The sequence below is a fragment of the Electrophorus electricus genome, chromosome 1 (genome assembly GCF_013358815.1).
Source record: "Electrophorus electricus isolate fEleEle1 chromosome 1, fEleEle1.pri, whole genome shotgun sequence".
In the NCBI taxonomy this organism is placed as follows: Eukaryota; Metazoa; Chordata; class Actinopteri; order Gymnotiformes; family Gymnotidae; genus Electrophorus; species Electrophorus electricus.
This window is the reverse complement of record NC_049535.1, coordinates 12119768-12140266: the sequence shown is the minus strand read 5'-3', so window position 1 is coordinate 12140266 and position 20499 is coordinate 12119768. Positions and strand designations below refer to the sequence as shown.

Genomic DNA, 20499 nt, shown 5'->3' with positions numbered 1-20499 from the left:
AAACCTGCTTCTGTCCATCAAGATGTGTTATGACGGTTTCTGTAAGATCGTAGCAGAAACGTAACAAGTTACGCTTGTGTTCGGTAATGTCAGACGTGCACCCGTCAAACTCTGTATGTACTATGTAACACCTATGGTGTGTACATGTCAGAGGGCGCTCTGTGGTTTGTTTGGTTCAGTAATCAGATCGTTTGTTTGGTTCAGTGGAAACCCAGACCACTCTAATGGTGCAGTAAATGAAAAAGAATCTCTAAGCCTGCACTACTGCAAATTGTATACTTAATTGGTGTGTGTGTATAAGATAAGGTAACACTTTATTGATACCAAAGGAAGTTGAAGCATCGCAGTACAAATAACACAAGTGAAGACATACGTTAAATCAGGAACTCACTTCTAAAACCCTGCCCTATTTATCCTGAAGTACAAAAGCTTTGCTAACCCTGTGCTGTATAAAGCAGTCACACACTGCACACGCTAACTTTCCTGTTCTGATTCCAGATGGGAACACGCCAGGACTTAAACTTTCATCACTGTACATGAGGAAAACCAAGGGACAGATGTTCCTTGTCCTGACCCCACCAAGCCAAGGATGAGTCCAGAATGCTGATCCGTGATCTTTATACAGGAATCAATCTCTCACACTCCGAGACATACCACACACACAAATACACTCACACACTCCATATCCTGATATTCTGGACCTGGAAACACATTCCTTAGCCTCTTTATACAGGAATCTCTCTCGCTCTCTCTGTTTCTGTGTGTGGGTGTGTGTGTACTGATCTGCTGTACATTTCTTTATGGGGACTTTGTTTTAAAATCAGTAAAAAACTAAACTGACCCAAAAAACAAAACAAAACACTGCGCTGTACACTGTATATCAAATCTCTTTTCGTTGACCTTGGGTGATGTGTGAAGAGCACACGTGGAGGGTAAAATTCAGGGCGGCGCTCTCCTTCACCGCAGAGGGGTGTGTGGTATTCCACACCGCAGAGCCATGTCCTTTTATCTGGGACATTTCTGCAGATTAATGAATTGGTGAAGCAGTAACAATGTATGTCCACTGGGAGCGCTGTGCACATCCACAAACAGGGCTCCACACTCAGAGGGGTGTGTTTCTAGTTGGCTGTGGACTGTACAAGCCCTAATTTAAAGGGTGTTTGTTCATGAAACTTTTTTGTTTTTGGATTGGGATCAGTTGGTCTGATTGCACCAATGCAGCTCTGTTCTGCTAGTAATGATATGCGCAGGCGATCTGTAACGAAACCTGCAGGGCGACAGGGCCTGGAAATTTTCACGTTTCTTTTTTAAAGAAACCTGCACTTTTGGCACAAACAGGTCCGAGTCCAATTCTGCTCGATGTCCGCCTCCATAAACACTACACTGACCTACCGAACAATACAGTACACTAGAGTCAGCTGGGAAAATGTTGTTTGTTGGGAAAATCGAGGCTTATCATAGTTATTAAAGCTACGATCAGGGATTTCTTAACAAACCTGATTCCCCATAGCCAAGGATGTATAGATCCCTTCAAAGCACTAAATGTTGATTCCAGAGTCATTTTGGCGCTCGTCAAATAGGGTGTAAAAAAAAAAGAAAAAAAAAAGTGCTTTTTGTAGTGGATGCACATTTAGCCTGATGTAAACAAACAAAAAAAAATTACAAATCCCTGATTGTGGCTTTAAACCTTATTATTAAATACAAAATAGCTATAGGTCAATATATGAGTTTATGCATATGTAATTATAGAATAATAAGTAATAATAAATATTAATTAGATTACTCATGTGGTCACACAAATGGCCTATTTTCCAGAAAGAAGTGTCATGCTGTTAAACTATATGTACTGTTGAGGTGTGCTGTAAAAAGACTAAAGTCTTTCTGCACATGTATGGTTCCATCCATGATTCATGAAACCTCCCATAATCACCAGCTCCAGTGGTGGATTTACTGATGCACAAAGAATTTGGTATTATAGCAGCGTTGTCCACCAGGTCTGTTGTGCTAGGATGGTCTAGTCCAGCGTTTCCCATCCTCCCTGGACTCCCAGACGGTCCAAGGCTTGTTCTTATTCTAGATCTTGGGAAGTGCTGCTCTAGAGCACCTGCACATGACGGAGTGCAAGGTTGGCCGTGACCGACTGCTGAGTCACTGCTCTGAGGGATGGATGCGTATAGATGAACGGTAGAAGTACATATGATGTTCCTGCCTGAGTCCACACTTTGTCTGGTTTCTCTCAAATTACTTTTAAATGGCAAAACGACACCAAAAAAATGTTCATTTGCACATTACATCATGTAATGTAACCACGAAGGCCTTTTTGTTTGTTTGTTTTTTTAAACTTCTTCATAAATATAAAGAATGTAAACACACCAATCATGATTTTCAGTTGATTTATTTTATGCAACTGTGCCTTTGTTTCTGTGAACAGTCTTAACTATTTATAACTCAGAGGGCAGAGGCTGGACGAGTGAGACCTTTACAGTGATCATGCGTATATGATGACCATCCAGAAGCTAAATAAACTCCTCCTAACTGACCAGGCTTGTGCGCTTGGGATTGTAGACATCTGAGTTTCAAAAGTTGTCATTCTTATTGTTCATTTCCAGGGAAATCTGGAAAGTTGTGATATAAAAAAAAAAAAAAAATTTCCCAATTTTACAGTTACTTAATACAAGATAATCCACGTAGGGACATCAGCACTAAATACTAAGCTAATTACACCATTTGGCTCCTCTATATGTAATAACAGCCATTTGTCTAAACGTTTTTAAGGTTTTAAGGCAATACACATTTATCCTTCTCATGTTTGCCTGTGTTCCATCCAACAAGTCCATCATCATCCTTTAAAAGGAAGAAATGTGAGCGTCACAGTATGATTCATGTAGTCATTTACACTATAAAGATCCTACAGTTCCCCTCGATACGCATCCTGTGTGACTAGCTGGGTAAACTCATCACTGATGTGTTTGTTCTTTGTTCTGGATTATTCCGCAACTGCCATCAACTCTCCTCACTACTTTCTCTCTCTGTCCCTCTCACTCTCACCTTCCTGCTCTTTTCTTCTTCTTCTACAGATGTGCATCATCTGTACCACCCTCACGTCTGCGTCTGTGTCTGCGTCTGCCCCTCCTCTCCCTCGGTACCGGCCCTGGCGATAGACTCCCTGCAGCCGTAGCAATAACAGTACGAATACTATAGCACCAAATCTCAGCGTTCCACACGTCGATCCGGGGGAGAGAGGTGGCGCTCCTGCACGCCATGGAGCAAAGATGGGGACCTGGAGAGCCAACGTCTGGATGTAGGAGAAGGGTGGGGTTCAGGGTGGAGCTGCTACAGAGGGATTGTGGGTGTCAGGCACGTTTGTTAGACCACCCCATCCCTAGCTACATAATTTCTTTTTCTAGGTTACTAGTTACCATGCAACGCAGCAGCTCGGCTACCAGGCGAGCCCCGCGGTCTCCGTTCCCACAGGCTAAAAGTCACTTACATTTACAGTGGCGGAGACATTATTTACATGAACTTGGCCGGAAAAAAGGCGTCGATGGGAAAATGAGTTTAAACGTTGAGAACGTAAAAAGCATTGCAATGATACACCCCCCCCCCCCCCACAAAAAAAAAAAGCTATACTTATATACACGAGTCTTGGTCGAGACGTCTCCTTCACCAGGGGAGATCTCGTATTCAGGTTTCGGGTAATGTTTGGGTCGTCTGCACTAATAAATGAAGCCCTGATGATGTCACAGCTTTAAGATCGTCAATTCGGTGAGTGATTCTGCATGTCAATTCTGCTCACTGCATGTCCACCTTGGGATGATGAGGTTCTTTTGATTGGTCGATGTGTCAGTTCCTGTGATTGGCCGGCCTAACCCTCCGGCTCCTCCAAGTGCCGTGGGAGGCAGGGGGACTGGCGCCCGAGGGCCAGGACGGGTCCAAGGGAAGGGGACAGGCTGCGGTAGCCCACCCCGCCGCGGAAGCTCAGCTCCTGGGTGGGTAGCAGGGGTTTCAGAATGCTCACGAGGCAGAAGGCGGAGCCGCTCTTGGGGATGAAATTCACTTTGTTCCGGTCAGGACACAGATATGGCGGGATCTCCTGGAGAGCCCTGGGTCTGAAAGAAAGTAAGCAAAATGAATGCTTCAAACTTGGCTTTATAAAATCATTTGTGTGTACCAGAGCAGGATAATTATTATTAAAATTAGTGTCGGGGGTTTGTTGTTGGTGTAGTAGCAGGGAAGGGCAGGTAGGGGTCCTCACTGGTTCTCCTCAATGACCTTGACCTTCTCACAGCCCTCTGGGGGCTCCCGTTTAAACATGTAGCTGTTGTTGGGTTTGGGAGAGGAGGCGTACTTTGGCAGGGGGGAGCACTGGCTCAGCTCTGAGGAGGAGGAGGAGGAGAAGGAGGAGCGTCACTGAATGACTCCCGGAATGTGCGTGCGTGCGTGCGTGCGTGCGCGCACCTCTCTCTCTGGTCTCGCTGAACGCGTCGTCGCCAGGCAGGGGGCTGTTCCCCATCGCGTCGCTCAGGATGCTGAGGTACGATGGTGATACGGAGTCTGCCCGGCTGCTGCTGTTGCTACGGTTACTGCCCAGGCCGCCGCCGGAGGGTGTCTGGGTGTCAATGCTGCGCGTGCTGCTGCCGCGGCGGGGGAGGGGCGGCGGCGCGCGGTGGCCATCCGGAACGTCCTGCGGCTGAAAGGCGCACAGGCCCTGGCCGTCAGCCTAGGCTCAGACGGCCACCAGACCTCAAGTCATTCACGTCGGAGAACCCTGCACCCTGCACCCCCCCCTCATAAACCCTCCACCACTACCATGCAAAGCACCAGCAACACGTAAGGGCCCTGGGAATCACGGGAATACAACCAGATTACGCCAGATTACCAGATTAGACATGCGTGCAGGAGTGCCCGCAGGAAGGTGGAGGACTCACAATGATGACTTCCTCTCGGTCTGTGGTGTCTCTTATGATGATGCGCTCGATCTCCTGGTTGAGGCCCTCGATGCTGTTCCGGAACCGAGGGGGCGTGGACTTGGAGATGGGAATGGGAATCAGGATGGTTTTCGGCATCTGAGACTGAAAGAGTTCCGGAGAGGAGCGATGAAGACGGTAGGGAAGAGGCCGGCCACCACGGACTGGCCGCGGATCCTCACACTCCTCATAAATTATCTCAAGTTATTAACAGCAGAGTGGCAACACTGAAAGGCCATAAAGATTTAAAGTGTGTGTGTGTGTGTGTGTGTGTGTGTGTGTGTGGTTATTCTGAGTTTGTAAGGCTTTTCAGTGTTTCAGTTAATTTCCTCTTTCTTCACTTATCTCACACTGTTGTGATGTGATTCAAACTTGTGCTGTGTGTTGTACTACAGTAGTGTTATCCTGTTCTACAGTAGTGTTGTGTGCTGTACTACAGTAGTGTTGTGTGCTGTACTACTGTAGTGTGTGCTGTACTGCTGTAGTGTTGTGTGCTGTACTGTTGTGGTGGTGTGTTGTACTACAGTAGTGTTGTGTGCTGTACTGCTGTTGTGTTGTGCTGTACTACAGTAGTGTTGTGTGCTGTACTGCTGTTGTGTTGTGTGCTGTACTACACAAGTGTTGGGCTGTGTGTTGTACTACAGTAGTGTTGAGTTGTGTTTTGTACTGCTGTGTTATGTTGTACTACACTAGTGTTGGGTTGTGTGTTGTACTGCTGTTGTGTTGTACTACAGTAGTGTTGTGTGCTGTACTACAGTAGTGTTGTGTTGTGTGTTGTACTGCTGTTGTGTTGTACTACAGTAGTGCTGTGCGTTGTACTGCTGGTGTGTGTGCTGTACTACAGTAGTGTTGGGTTGTGCGTTGTACTGCTGTTGTTGTGTTGTACTACAGTAGTGCTGTGTGCTGTACTACAGTAGTGTTGGGTTGTGCGTTGTACTGCTGTTGTGTTGTACTACAGTAGTGCTGTGTGTTGTATTGCAGTAGTGTGTGCTGTGCTACAGTTGTGTTGTGTGCTGTACTGCTGTGGTGTTGTACTACAGTAGCTTTATGTTGTACTACTGTTTTGTTGTGTTGTACTACCGTAGTGTTGTGTTGTACTACAGTAGTGTTGTGTGCTGTACTACAGTAGTGTTGGGTGCTGTGTGGTACTGCTGTTGTGTGCTGTACTACAGTAGTGTTGGGTTGTGTGTTGTACTGCTATGTTGTGTTTTGTACTGCTGTGTTGTGTGTTGTACTACAGTAGTGCTGTGTGTTGTACTACAGTAGTGTTGGTTTGTGTTGTACTGCTGTTGTGTTGTGTTGTGCTGTACTACAGTAGTGTTGGGCTGTGTGTTGTACTGCTGTTGTGTTGTGTTGTACTATAGTAGTGCTGTGTGTTGTACTGCTGTTGTGTTGTGTTGTACTACAGTAGTGTTGGATGGGTGTTGTGTTGTACTATAGTAGTGCTGTGTGTTGTACTGCTGTTGTGTTGTACTATAGTAGTGCTGTGTGTTGTACTGCTGTTGTGTTGTACTACAGTAGTGTTGTGTGCTGTACTACAGTAGTGTTGGATGGTGTTGTACTACAGTAGTGCTGTTGTGTTGTGTGCTGTACTACAGTAGTGTTTGGTTGTTTGTTGTACTGCTGTTGTGTTGTACTATAGTAGTGCTGTGTGTTGTACTGCTGTTGTGTTGTACTACAGTAGTGTTGGACGGGTGTTGTACTACAGTAGTGCTGTTGTGTTGTGTGCTGTACTACAGTAGTGTTGGATGGGTGTTGTGTTGTACTACAGTAGTGCTGTGTGGTACTGCTGTTGTGTGCTGTACTACAGTAGTGTTGTGTGTTGTACTGCTGTTATACTACAGTAGTGCTGTGTGCTGTACTACAGTAGTGTTGGGTTGTGTGTTGTACTGCTGTTGTGTTGTACTATAGTAGTGCTGTGTGTTGTACTGCTGTTGTGTTGTACTACAGTAGTGTTGTGTGCTGTACTACAGTAGTGTTGGGTTGTGTGTTGTACTGCTGTTGTGTTGTACTATAGTAGTGCTGTGTGTTGTACTGCTGTTGTGTTGTACTACAGTAGTGTTGTGTGCTGTACTACAGTAGTGTTGGATGGGTGTTGTACTACAGTAGTGCTGTGTGTTGTACTGCTGTTGTGTTTTGTGCTGTACTACAGTAGTGTTGGGTTGTTTGTTGTACTGCTGTTGTGTTGTGTTGTACTACAGTAGTGTTGGGTTGTTTGTTGTACTGCTGTTGTGTTGTGTTGCAGGAATGACCACACAACCTAACTTGACTCAGGACTCCTTTTTGCTCTCTTTCTCTCACGTTATTGTTTCATTCTCTTGTTCACACTCCATCTCTGCTCATGAATATTTGCTTTTCATCTCAAATTTCTAGACATATTAGACGGATTATTTTCCACCGGAAAGATTCCTGCTTCAGTGTGTTAAGCGTGTTGAGAAGGTCGTTGGCTGGAAATCTTTCATCCGTTGCCAGTCTCAAGCAGGGAATCACTCCTCCAGATTCCAGCCACACTGGCCATCATTTCCTTCAGAAGTTCCATTTCTGGAAAACACTCCAAGGGACTCAAAACTAAACCCGGCAGACAACGGAACAGTTTCATCACCAGTGCCACATCCCTGCTGTGCTCCCACGAAAACGCTGCAGTCCAGCTTTAAAACACTGAACTGTCATTACCTCACCAAGCCTTCACTACTGAACTGTAATCAGTGCTATTGTTCCTCACACAGGCACCTGAACACACCCTGCACTACTGAACTATAATCAGTGCTGAAGTAACTCACACAGCCTTCACTACTGAAATGTAAACACTACAGAACTGTAATCACTACTGAAGTATCTCACCAAGCCTTCACTACTGAACTGTAATCAGTGCTGAAGTAACTCACACAGCCTTCACTACTGAACTGTAAACACTACTGAAGCACCTCAAACAGTTTGAATGGGCTGAAATGTCAGGCTAGACCTTTATTTTGTGATGTGCTTATTTCAGTGAGCCTCTACTACTCTCTGTTGAAGATGTTTTATTCAGACAGAATGCTTGTAGCTACTGAGACACTACTGAGAACTGTTATGGTGTTCTGAATGTTCACACCCCCAAACCAAATAACTGACTATGCTAACCTTGTGTCATTGTGCTTAGTTTTCTTATTAAGTGGCAACTTGTGTCGTATGTCATGAAACTTCTGTGACACTAAACTTAGTCTGTTTAATAAGCGGCACCGTGTCCCGCTTGGAGTCATCCACACGCACGGTGGGACTGGGATATCGTCTGGTCTGTTCTGAACTTGGCCGTAGTATCCTGAGCAAGAACCTCAGAAAGTAGGGCACGCTGAGACTTTCCAGGCGTTCTGCCTGCTTGAACTAGCCAGGCCGAAAAAGTCCCGGTTACGCGGTGACTGCACGCTCGCACATCTGTGAGAACACCGTGATTGGACGGCGGTGGCGGGTGCCCACCTGTGATTGGATGATGGTGTGGTTGCCGTTGAAGGGCGACTTGCGCTCTTTGTCCCGCCGATGCCGGCTGCTGCGTTTGCTGCGTTGGAGCTGCTGCCTCAGCTTGGCGATCTGAGGGAGACGGGGGGGGGGGAAAAAAAGAAGAAAAACAACCGGGGAAAACGAACAAACATTAGCGCCGCGAAGTTCACACGGCAAACAGTGGTGAGGCCCCAGCAGCAGCAGCTAGGCCTGAGTGTTTCATCACCAGACTGAAAATAAACTCGTCAAGAGCAGCTGAGAGCGTTTGTTTACCTCCTTCAGCTGGTCGGTGCTGCCGCAGGACGCCGAACGCTTATGGGAGACTCTCCTCCTCTCATCTACCCAGGCTCTGGGAGTCTGGGACAGAGAGACAGAGAGAGAGAGGGAAAGAGAGAGAGAGAGAGAGAGAGAGAGATTAAAGAGATTAAATTTTGCTGAGTTGCTTCCCCCCGAGCTCGAACTCAGCTGAGCTGGATATGACCCAAACAGCAGCAGTACCTGCGCCTCCAGCACCAGTCACCCACCTGGGTTGCTTTGTCCCTCATCCTGAGGGTGGTGTGGGCGGAGCTTGTGTGCTGCTGCCAGTTCCGGGGCAGGTGAGGAGACAGCTGGACAGTTCTAGTGTTCAGTTAGATGGAGGGCTAAATGGGCCGTGGCTAATGCAAAGTCGAGGAGAGAGAGAGAGAAGGTGAGTTGTCTCACAGATTGTGTGTAGGACTTATAAATGGTATTTCCAATATCTAAGTAATGGCTTGATATAGCAACAAGCTGACAAGTTGCGATAAGCCCCTCCTCTTTCCCAGATAAGCCCCACCTCTTTCCAAGATCATACTTGCAGCAATAGGGTTAGCAAATGAACTGCACATGATGTGTGCCGTCATTTGATCGGTTGATGTAAGCGCTCTCATTTGAGTGGTTGAAGTGTGTGTGCTGTCATTTGAGCAGTTGATGCATGTGCTCTCATTTGAGTGTTTGATGTATGTGCTCTCATTTTGAGCGTTTGATGTGTGCGCTCTCATTTGAGCGTTTGATGTGTGCGCTCTCATTTGAGCGGTTCCCCGTGCTGACTGCACTTTAAGCCTCTGAGACCTGCTCCAGTGCACCTGTCTGGGGATACTGGGAAACCCTCTTCTTGTATATGGCACTACAGTGCTCACTCAGCCACATCCGAAACCGACAAAGTCTTTTGTGTTCCAGCCGCACAACTAAGGGGAAGAACACGGAGGTGGATGCATTCCGCCTTGTCCTGCGACCGCTGTGGGTGTTCAGTCTTGTTTATTTAACTCCACACTCAACCTGGCATTCTCGTAGCTCTGAAAGCTGGTTGTGTATCTCTCCTCATATAAACAGTCACACGTGCACACGCACACACCAAAGTGGATCTTCTTGCATGAGAAATTACTACGTTTTTATGTTCGGTTTCGACTTATACATACAATCGCACCTGACATTACGAGCCTTGTCTGAGATCCTGAAGTGGGTCATGTAAACTGCTTGCTTTGTTGGGAATTCGAGCACGTGGCCAGGTACGTCTGAGGCACATACGGTAACCGCGACCTTATTTGTGGTTCCCAGTGGTGTTTGCCATAGAAACCAATATCGGCAATTTATTAACGCAATACAAATATGAGCTGTTTGTTTTACTATTGTGTTACTATTGTGATTATGTTCCAAGCCGAAATCTATTTTTCGGTTTTGCTGAAATGCAAATAAATAAATAAAAACATAATAATATTTACCGAAAAAAATCATCTTTTTTTCATTCATTGTTGGCTCCAAGCTGCAATATTTGTAGCAATCGTGCATTTTCTCTACCATTCGCTATAACAGCGTTGGTCTGATACCAGATATTTACATTAGCGCTACCTGCCGCCATCAGTCACATCTCTGCAGCACCGTACCGCACCCGCCATGTCACGGGTCACGCAGAGATAAAAACATGTCCACGAGCCAACGCCGCAGCTCCTCGGTCAGACTAACGCATAATTCCCCACCAAGCCAAGACCTAGATAATACCATAACATTTAATAAAACGCCGAAAACAAATAGATGTTTTTACAACAAACAAAAGCGGTAATTTTCACGGTGCGTGGCTCACCTTTTGCTGAGGCGCGAGCTACTGCAGCGACAACGTTCATGGCCCGATGGTAAATAAAGAGCGTGCGACGCCGCTGGTCCGGTCGGGGTGGACGAGAGCGCCGTAGCTCGACGGAGCGGGTGAAATGCGGCGATCGTCGGTCGAGGGCGAGCGATGAGCCGCGCCAGCGGTGCCGTGGGGGGGGGACACAGGAGCGCGGGGGGGGGGGGGGGGGCAGGGGCTGCTATGGGCGTTGCTGCGCTGCGTAAAAGCGGCTCCGTGCTGTGCGCAACGGCGACGAGTGCGTGGGAGCGCGCAGAGGGGAGCGTGTGTCCGTAGATGTGGACGGTGGGCGGTGGGCGGTGGGCGGTGGGCGCAGGGTGTCTGCGGCGACGCGACGCCCCCCACCCCCCCCCGTCTCTTTGACTGCCGACGCCTCTCGAGACGCGCGCGCGCGCCTGCTCGACGCTGCTGTTGCTGAGGCGCGTGGCGCTTGTTGACTCCATGTGCTGTGCAGTACCGCAGTTGCACCGCCACGGGGCTCTGCGACACCGTGGAGCGACACCGTGGACGTTCACAAATCGCCGGGCCTCACAACGCGCGACGTGCGCATGGAATTTTACAGGGCTCAGCAGGCAAAGACTGATCCGTTTTAACGGAAGATAACCGTAACCGTAAAGTAAACACGTGACGGTGCTCACGGTTTAAGCAGAGCTGGTTCAGTCTGTTTACGCTCGCTTCATTTTTTTTTTTCCAGTTGATTATTTTCCCCGAGTAAAATATTAATACATCACGAACATTACGGAACAACTCGTGCAGCTGCCATAGCGGACACTATATATTTATTTACTTATGTGTTTATTTTTAATTTATTTACTTATGAGAAAATGTGTGTTACTCGAGTGTCTGCCATTTCAATGAATGGATAAAATGCATTGCCAAATGATCGCAAAGCAGTCTGCCCAAACATCCCGATAAAGCCATTTCAAAGCAAACAGCAGACCTTTGTTTTTTTCAGGAGGAGCTTGGCTCGCTAGCGTGGCGTCGACGCCTCCGTGCGGCCGCTAGGGGTCGCTTGTTCCAGTCCACCCCGAACAATCGGATCCGGAGGCGTTTCCAGGCGCTGTCTGGGCTGCGGCTCCGCCAGAGCGCTTCGGACGCCCGACGAAAGCAAGCTCCCCGTCTCCTAAAATAAAACACCTCGACCAAACGGCGACATCTCCAAAAAAACCGAGATCACAGTGTAAGTGAATGTAGTCGACCGGCGTGGACGGCAGACGCTTATTATTCGCGTGTGTGAAAGTGAGATTTATACGTCTGATCCTCATCCGAATTGATCTGTTGGGAAGACGGGGATGCTGGAAGTCGTTTTGGGATGTCCCAGCTCGCTTGATGGAAATATGGTACTTTACGAAGTCCGTTGGCGGAGACAAAAGCGGACGACAAAGTTGTATTTTTAACTAGTTCGCTTTAATTTGTCAACATGTGTACCACTCCCAGAACACTAGCTTGGACAGAGATGGCTGTGGCCGTGTTTGAACTATTTTTCCGCTTACGCCAAGGCCCGCTATATAGAGATTAATTCCCCGGAGAGTGTTTATTTAAAAACTCACTGCCAGTTTTGTGGCCAGTATTATTACCAATATGTGCTTTGAACAAGACTTTTTCAGTTGCCTGTACAAAAGCACAAATATTTTTTGACCAGTGACTGACCGGGGCCTTCCTATAACTAAACAACTGGGTGGGGGGGGAAACCCAGGTTTTTGCATTTGAAGACAAGAAAACGGGTTTGGAAACATGGCAGTGGAGGGCCGGCTAACTGTCCTGGATATTGGACTATTCGCCATGGTTCTACTCAGCCCTGTTGCTGGTGAGTTGCTTTTTCTGATCTGTCACAGATGCCCTGTTTGTGACTGATGTAATGATTAACATAACTTCCTAAGAATCGTCCAAGCCCACCGCTTTAACGGCGGTTCCTACCTCTGCGTTTGACCCCTAATGTTTAGTTTAGTCATGTTAACGTATGTTCGTGTGATATCGGTGGTGTGCTTATATCGCATGAGAGACAGCTAGCAATATTGTCTACAATATTGTGTGTGTGTGGTCGGTCTTTGGCACTGGCCCTAGAGGTGAAATGGGGCTACAGATTGAGATAAGACCCCATCCACCCCCACCCCTAATGCTCTGCTTGTTTATGACCAGATTTCATGGCTGCCAGTCAGACCCCCAGGCTCTATTTTATGAGCCCTGTGTCCTTGTACAGCTGTACAGAAATCACTTCCAGAAGTAGGTGTAGAAATGCCAAGCATTGTTCAATGTAGCAAATGATCTCAGCTTAATGGTGACCATGGTGACCTCTCTTATGGACAGGAAGGTGTGTGTGTGTGTGTGTGTGCGTGCGTGCGTGCGTGCATGCGCGCGTGTTTCAAGACAAACCCGAAAAATTGGCAGAAATGCCATGGGAGTGGTTATGAGACAGAAATAGTAAGATGGAAATCTGCACAGTAAACAGAACAGTGCGGGTTCATTGGCTGCTCGGAGGTGCGTGCTGGCCATCTGGCCAGTGTCCAGCAGTGTCCAGTGCAGTGGCTGACCTGACTGCAGCACTGGAAACCAACAGTACAATCCCATAAAATACACAGTCCCCTTCATGACAGATAACTGTGTCTTACCTGAAACACAGGAAGAGAGAGGATGAGAGAGAGAGACACAGAGACAGATGGTTTTATTTTTTTTATTGCCTGTGGTGTCCCTTTGGAATGCATGTGGAGCATTATGGTATTTGACTTTGGAAACAGTTATTGTGTGTCTGTGTCTGTGTGTGCACGCACATGGGCCCATAAAGGACAGAAGAAGTGTGACTCTTTGTATAACAAGACTTTTGATGTGTTGAATACGTGTTGTGTTGCCATAGAAACTTCAGCAGACTCACATGAAGTCTTTACAGCTTCCTGGCGACGTGTTTTACAGGAACTTGGCCCACGGTCATGATCTCAATGTCTTCTGTACGTTTCACTGTTTTTCTTTTACTTTGTCTCTATTTCTTTATTCCTTTTCCCCACCTTCCTTCCTTCCTTCCTTCCTTATCTCTCTGCCATTGCCTGATTAAAGGAAGAATATGAATGATTAATTTCAGCACTCTGTGTCATTTCACTGCTGTGATGATAATAGTCATGCAGTCTTTGGTGGAATATTAGAAATATCTCACTGGGCTTTGGAAGTTGTGCTATATTAATAACAACCACAACAAAAACAACAATCACAATTTGTATCGTGTTTTTCTAAAATAGTTGCATTAAAGAGCATAAATAATAAACCAGAGTAAAACCTAGCAGAAAACTTTAGCATCCTGTGAGGAAAAATAGTCCTGTAGGGTTAGTCCCGTATGTATCGGGGTAGGGGTTAGTCCCGTATGTATCGGGGTAAGGGTTAGTCTCATATGTATCGGGGTAGGGTTAGTCCCATATGTAATGGGGTAGGGTTAGTCCCGTATGTATCTGGGTAGGGTTAGTCCCGTATGTATCTGGGTAGGATTGGTCCTGTATGTATCGGGGTAGGGGTTAGTCTCGTATGTATCGGGGTAGGGGTTAGTCTCGTATGTATCGGGGTAGGGGTTAGTCTCGTATGTATCGGGGCAGGGGTTAGTCCCGTATGTAATGGGTTAGGGGTTAGTTTCGTATGTATCGGGGTAGGGTTAGTCCCGTATGTATCGGGGTAGGGTTAGTCTCGTATGTATCGGGGTAGGGTTAGTCCCGTATGTATCGGGGTAGGGGTTAGTCCCGTATGTATCGGGGTAGGGTTAGTCCAGAGTTTGGACATCATGGCAGTGAATAGTTTGTCACTCAAGCAGGGTAAAGAAGCTTTAGAAGTCTTTAGAAATGGTAAGTGAAACAGACTGATAGCCAGTGTAGCTGATGGAATAAAATGATGTGGAGTAAATAAACAATTTTAGAGAATTAATACAGAGCTCAAAGCCAAGTGAGGGATGAAATGTTCTGCCAAGCAGCTCACTAACAGCTTGATATTCTCATGGTGAAATGAAGCTTAGCAATGAAAAACCACATCTGAGGTTTATCAGCATAATACTGAAAACCAAGGTCATGATGGTGAATGATTAGGCCAAGGAAAGACAAGTATATTATAGAAACAAAGTGGACCTAGAACTGACCCCTGGGGCACTCCTCAAATAATGTGCAAATTAATGTTTATTTTTGCAGAGACCAAAAGGAGTGTGTACACCCCCCCCACCCCACCCCCAGAATCTGGCATAAGTGCAGGACCAAAAAACACACAAGAATGAATGGAAGTCGAATAGTATGCCTGAAATTGCCTAATGCATGAAATTCCCTACCCAATGGGGCATTAGTACAGCAGGCCCATGACCCAAATGCCGCGTTGGTAGATACTGCATCTGTGAAGTATTATCATAGAGCTCTGCTCTGCAGGACACTGCAGGACACTCTTAGCTGCATCCTCAGGTGAGAAGAATATACATCATGTCGGTAGCTTGTTTAGCCCACGGTCCATCAGTACCACAAGTTGTCTGCAGTCGGATTGAACTGACCAGTAAGCAGGCTCTTAACAAGTGGCCTGGGGTGAAAACTATGCCACTTTACAATAAGATTTCTGTCTGTCGGTTTACAGTATAAATCTGCAATTTTCCATCTTTTGTTACACTTTGTGTAAAGAAAATTAATATATTCTCTCACCTTCAGTCATAAATTTGGATACCACTTTAACACTAACATTTGATTATATACATTATGCTCTATTTATATTTTGTATGTCTTTCATCATGTGACATGTTAGACGGCTGGTGGCGGTGTGGCCTAATGGAGCCTATATAGGTGGAAACCTTGCAGCATGCGGACAGTTCTCGTCGTTCTCCAGGGAGAGTTTGTGCTTGTAACAGTACTGAAATGCGGCCTGTTGTTGAGGTGTGATGACCCAAAGGATAAAAGTGTTGTTTCACAGTGTCAGAAACAGCACTACGGTCGAGGAGGAGAAGAAGAATGTTAAACATCTCACTGCAGAACTGCGGTTTCTGCTGCTGCGCTAAATGCTGTCCCATTGCTGACACACGCATCACCGTGGCACTGTGTTTAGCGCGACCCCGCTGTAGTCGGAACGCTCGGCATTTGTTATCAGCGAGTTAGAGGACGTTAAATGAATGCTGTTTTAAGCACTTTTGGAGGTTTTCCGCACAAGGTGATAGCACTTGGAGGTCACATGACGCCCCAGTTAGACTACAGCTCCCCCAGGTCTTCGTGGCAGGTAGTTCTTAGTGGTGGGAGTGCTGGGAGTGCTGGGAGTGATGGGAGTGAAGTGAGTGATGGGATCCAGTCTTTCTGCCTCCTGCTCTGCTTGTCTGTCACTGTGTCAGTGCCTCATCAAATGACTCAGTGTCTACTCATCCTGTCAGAAACACTCCCCCACAAGAATGCTCACGCACGCACGCACGCGTAGTACCCACGCATACACGTGCCATGTGACTGCTAAGAACATTATATCGGCCAGTCGTTATTCCAGCATGTCATCTTGTATCAGATTATCTCACTGGCCAACTGACTGGTCATCTGACGTGTCAGCAACTGTTGTTGCATTTGATTGGCTGACATGCTATGGAGGAACGCTCCTTTGTCTTGTAGACACTTTTGCACTTGTATCTTGTGTGTATTGAGTAGTGTGTGTGCTTGTATCTTGTGTGTATTGAGTAGTGTGTGTGCTTGTATCTTGTGTGTATTGAGTAGTGTGTGTGCTTGTATCTTGTGTGTATTGAGTAGTGTGTGTGCTTGTATCTTGTGTGTATTGAGTAGTGTGTGTGCTTGTATCTTGTGTGTATTGAGTAGTGTGTGTGCTTGTATCTTGTGTGTATTGAGTAGTGTGTGTGCTTGTATCTTGTGTGTATTGAGTAGTGTGTGCGCTTGTATCTTGTGTGTATTGAGTAGTGTGTGCGCTTGTATCTTGTGTGTATTGAGTAGTGTGTGCGCTTGTATCTTGTGTGTATTGAGTAGTGTGCGCTTGTATCTTGTGTGTATTGAGTAGTGTGTGCGCTTGCATCTTGTGTGTATTGAGTAGTGTGTGCGCTTGCATCTTGTGTGTATTGAGTAGTGTGTGCGCTTGCATCTTGTGTGTATTGAGTAGTGTGTGTGCTTGTATCTTGTGTGTATTGAGTAGTGTGTGTGCTTGTATCTTGTGTGTATTGAGTAGTGTGTGCGCTTGTATCTTGTGTGTATTGAGTAGTGTGCGCTTGTATCTTGTGTGTATTGAGTAGTGTGTGCGCTTGCATCTTGTGTATATTGAGTAGTGTGTGCGCTTGTATCTTGTGTGTATTGAGTAGTGTGTGCGCTTGTATCTTGTGTGTATTGAGTAGTGTGTGCGCTTGTATCTTGTGTGTATTGAGTAGTGTGTGCGCTTGTATCTTGTGTGTATTGAGTAGTGTGTGCGCTTGTATCTTGTGTGTATTGAGTAGTGTGTGCGCTTGTATCTTGTGTGTATTGAGTAGTGTGTGCGCTTGTATCTTGTGTGTATTGAGTAGTGTGTGCGCTTGTATCTTGTGTGTATTGAGTAGTGTGTGCGCTTGTATCTTGTGTGTATTGAGTAGTGTGTGCGCTTGTATCTTGTGTGTATTGAGTAGTGTGTGCGCTTGCATCTTGTGTGTATTGTGTATTTGCCTCATTCAGAGTGCATGTGAGTGTGTTTAGTTTTTTTTTTTTCGTGTAGTATCGGGTTTCTCTGTAAGTGTGAGTATCTGAATCTGTATCCTGTGTCTGAATGGGGAGAGACCTACATACTCAAAACCAGTAGCTGAAATATCATTTCAAATACATATTTAAAATCACGGTGCAGGCTGCAAAGACGAACACAAACGGGGCTCTTTTGGTCTAGTGACAAAAAATGCTGAATTTTCTGGTCATTCCAGCTTCTACACATGTAACAAGCAGGATACGCACTAAACCCAACACTAAACATAAACACTACACTAAACCCAACACTAAACGCAGAATATGATAATCCTAGGGTTTTCCACAGTTTCTCCTTCACTGACAAGGTGATTGTTTTTTTTTTATTGAAGGCGGGACTTCCTGTGGCACTGCCACCATGTTGAGCGTTTCCCATTCGTTTTGGTGGGGGTTTTTTTTAGCCAATGGGTGGTCTCCTCACGCAGAACGCCTCTTGTGCAAGCTCTCAGGGACAGTAGCTCAGCTGCAGTAGCTTGGATGATTAGAGAGCAGCCCGTCAGCTCTGGGCGGTATCAGTGTTTACATTTCAGTCTGCTGGAACACTGAGGCCAAGCTGTTTCATGGCCTTGGGAACGTAGCTGAGAGAGGCAGAGAGAACACAACAGACGATGAGTTCAGTATCACGGAGTTATCACAGTGCCTGATGCTTTAAAGTGCAGGCTCTTTAGGCAGAAATATACATTTTAAAATGCATGCCAATTAGACAGAAATGTGATTGTTTCCATATATAGTTGACTTGAGACTGTTCGTGTTTGTACATGAGTCTATGACTTTTGAGGTTTCCAAAAGTTTTTAATTAGTTGGGGGTTTTTTTTGTCCTAGTTTGAAATAGACTTTTTGGTGACAGTGTCTTTAACGTCTCTTTCTTCAGCTGCACAGCGTGAGGAGAGAGAGTGCGCATACGCCGAGCAGCAGCAGGCTATGGCCGAGCGGATTGGTGGAGGAGGAGAGGGGCGTGTCTTTCTGGAGAACTCCACCATTCGCTGCAGCCAGGGTGGGTGGTGCTACGGACTATGGGAAAAAAAACAGCACGGGGTCCGACTGGTCAAACAAGGTAGGTGTTAGGCATGCAAAAAAATAAAAAAATAAAAATAAAAATCAATCTTCTCCTTCCTGAGAAAAGTTGCCAGCACTTCTGGGGTTTAGACGAATCACTGCCTATAAATCAGATCTGAGACCCAGTAGAACAGAGAGAAATGTGTTGGAGTTCTGGTGGACGGAGGTGACCGGGATGGAGTCAGGCATCCGCTGAGTCATGTGACCAGACACATGGTCTGCGGCCTCCTCCGTGTGCTTGTTTGGCTGTACCATGTAAATGGCTTCTGAGACAGCAAGTACAGGCAAGGTGGTGTGAAACCCCCCCTGTGTTCTGCTGGACATGAACCTACAGAATGACCTCCTCCTCTGTCATGCAGGTTGCTGGACGTATCTGGGAGACCAGCAGGAGTGCCATGACAACCGTTGCCAGGTGACGAACCCGCCGTCTCAAATTCAAAATGGCACCTATCGTTTTTGCTGCTGTAGCAGAGACATGTGCAACCTCAACTTCACAGAGGACTTCCCCCTGCCCAGACCCACCACCTCTCAGCCAGTCCGTAAGTGTGTGTGTGTGTGTGTGTGTGTGTGTGTGTGTGTGTGTGCGTGCGTGCGTGCATTGTCATGCGACCTTTACCTCCATCTTTGTCTTTTTTAAGGAAATAAACATACACTCTGGAAGAGACTGCTAAGATTGGACTATATTTCGCTAGTGGAAAATTATACGCTTACATGCATAAGTGTATGTAGGAACATTCTTTACTGTGTAAAGTAAGGGCAGATGTTTGTTATTAAAAGGCAGGTGTTTCTAATTACACTCTGTGCTCACACTGCAGCGTTCCCACAGAGAGCAGAGGGGAAAATGGGGAGTGTCAAAAAAGAAACCAAAATTAAGACTGCAGACTTCAAACACGGAAGCAGTCTGCCAGGAAGGAACCTCGACAAAGACAGGATGACACCGCACGGCAGAAAGAGTAGTCAGTGCGACAGTGGCACGGAGCGGAAGAGAGACGGCCCGACCCGCGGCGCTTATGTGACCCAGAGCCACATCGTTAGCATCTCAAAGCTCTCGTTTACAAAAGGGCCAGAGCAATGTCCCCTCACCTGACGTTTAAAGGGGGGAGGGGAGCGCGTTTTCCCGGTTGTCGGACACGGCAGTTGTTCTGGAGCTTTTCTTTTTGAAGGAACAGTGTGTCAAACCAGGTGCAGCACTGCTTAAGGCATGTGTTGCCTATAAAGAGAGAGAGGGTCGAGGGTCAAGGGTTGAGGGTCGGAGCGCCGCTGAAGACGCTAAAGGAAGTCTGACTCCATGATGCATGCACATCCTTCTATTGTGTTTCTACTGTTGTCTCCACCCTTTAGACCCAGCAGAGAGGTTTTAGTGTGAGAGGAGGGTTTAGTGTGTGAGGAGAGAGGAGGGTTTAGTGTGTGAGGAGAGAGGAGGGTTTAGTGTGAGGAGAGAGGAGGGTTTAGTGTGTGAGGAGAGAGGAGGGTTTAGTGAGGGAGGAGGGTTTAGTGTGTAAGGAGGGAGGAGGGTTTAGTGTGTGAGGAGAGAGGAGGGTTTAGTGTGAGAGGAGGGTTTAGTGTGTGAGGAGAGAGAGGAGGGTTTAGTGTGAGAGGAGGGAGGAGGGTTTAGTGTGAGAGGAGGGAGGAGGGTTTAGTGTGAGGAGGGAGGAGGGTTTAGTGTGTGAGGAGGAGAGAGGAGGGTTCAGTACGAAAGGAGCGAGATCAGATTTGTACGACTCAATGTCTGCCAGATGTTTCTTACTGTTACTCTCTGGGTTTGATGTTTGTGGGATTTGTTTCATCATCACAGTAGAAACTGTGGTTCCGAATTAAGTGTGTGTGTAAATGTGTGTGTGTGTGTGTGTGTGTGTGTGTGTCTCAGCCTGTATTCCTGGCACACAATCTCAAACATCTGAACACTTACGTTGTTCCTGTGTGAGTAGAATGAGTTGCCACTGCTGTTTATTTCAGAGGTGCTGTTGTGTAACTATTACAGATGTACTTTCTGTTTTGAAAGGAAACGATTAACTGATCAGCGTCATTGGCCGTGTGTGTGACTGTACGTTCCTGTGGTAGGCAGCGTGATGGGGGGATGAGACAGTGCTGGAGATGAAGGGTGATGCGCGTGGAATGTTCCAGAAAATAGAAAAAGATCATCAAGCCCTCAGTAGCACTGAGTGCTTACAGATACACATGC

The 20499-nt window shown here is 46.6% G+C and overlaps 3 protein-coding genes across 10 annotated transcripts in view; 2 read left to right on the top strand and 1 right to left on the bottom strand.

The window, feature by feature from the left end:
- ical1 (islet cell autoantigen 1-like) overlaps window positions 1-3430 on the top strand; it is a 30465-nt gene extending 27035 nt beyond the window's left edge. For all 5 annotated transcript variants that reach the window (XM_035523485.1, XM_035523482.1, XM_035523480.1 and 2 more), the window contains one exon: window positions 499-3430. The gene's annotated coding sequence lies outside the window, so the exon portion shown is untranslated. The remainder of the gene's footprint in view (window positions 1-498) is intronic.
- fam117ba (family with sequence similarity 117 member Ba) lies at window positions 2380-10713 on the bottom strand. Of its 2 annotated transcripts, none has more exons than XM_035523499.1 (8): window positions 10540-10713; window positions 8966-9097; window positions 8715-8798; window positions 8421-8531; window positions 4929-5072; window positions 4459-4720; window positions 4256-4376; window positions 2380-4109 (listed from the first exon to the last, which is right to left on the bottom strand). In XM_035523499.1, exons 2-8 carry the CDS (start codon window positions 8984-8986, stop codon window positions 3866-3868), a joined length of 987 nt encoding a protein of 328 aa, XP_035379392.1. In that variant the 5' UTR covers window positions 8987-9097; window positions 10540-10713; the 3' UTR covers window positions 2380-3865. The 2 variants fall into 2 exon arrangements, with proteins under 2 accessions (XP_035379392.1, XP_035379395.1); XM_035523502.1 differs by having other exon boundaries at window positions 4459-4690.
- Window positions 10714-11633: 920 nt separating this feature from the next.
- The window catches only part of bmpr2a (bone morphogenetic protein receptor, type II a (serine/threonine kinase)), a 19404-nt gene continuing 10538 nt past the window's right edge, over window positions 11634-20499 (top strand). For 2 of the 3 annotated variants that reach the window (XM_035525686.1, XM_027018448.2), the window contains exons 1-3: window positions 11634-12388; window positions 18133-18315; window positions 18677-18856. In XM_035525686.1, the coding sequence (XP_035381579.1) occupies window positions 12316-12388; window positions 18133-18315; window positions 18677-18856 (436 nt within the window). In that variant the 5' untranslated portion in view covers window positions 11634-12315. Of the gene's footprint in view, window positions 12389-17735; window positions 17874-18132; window positions 18316-18676; window positions 18857-20499 lie in introns of those variants that run through there. The other variant, XM_035525681.1, reaches the window with a different exon arrangement.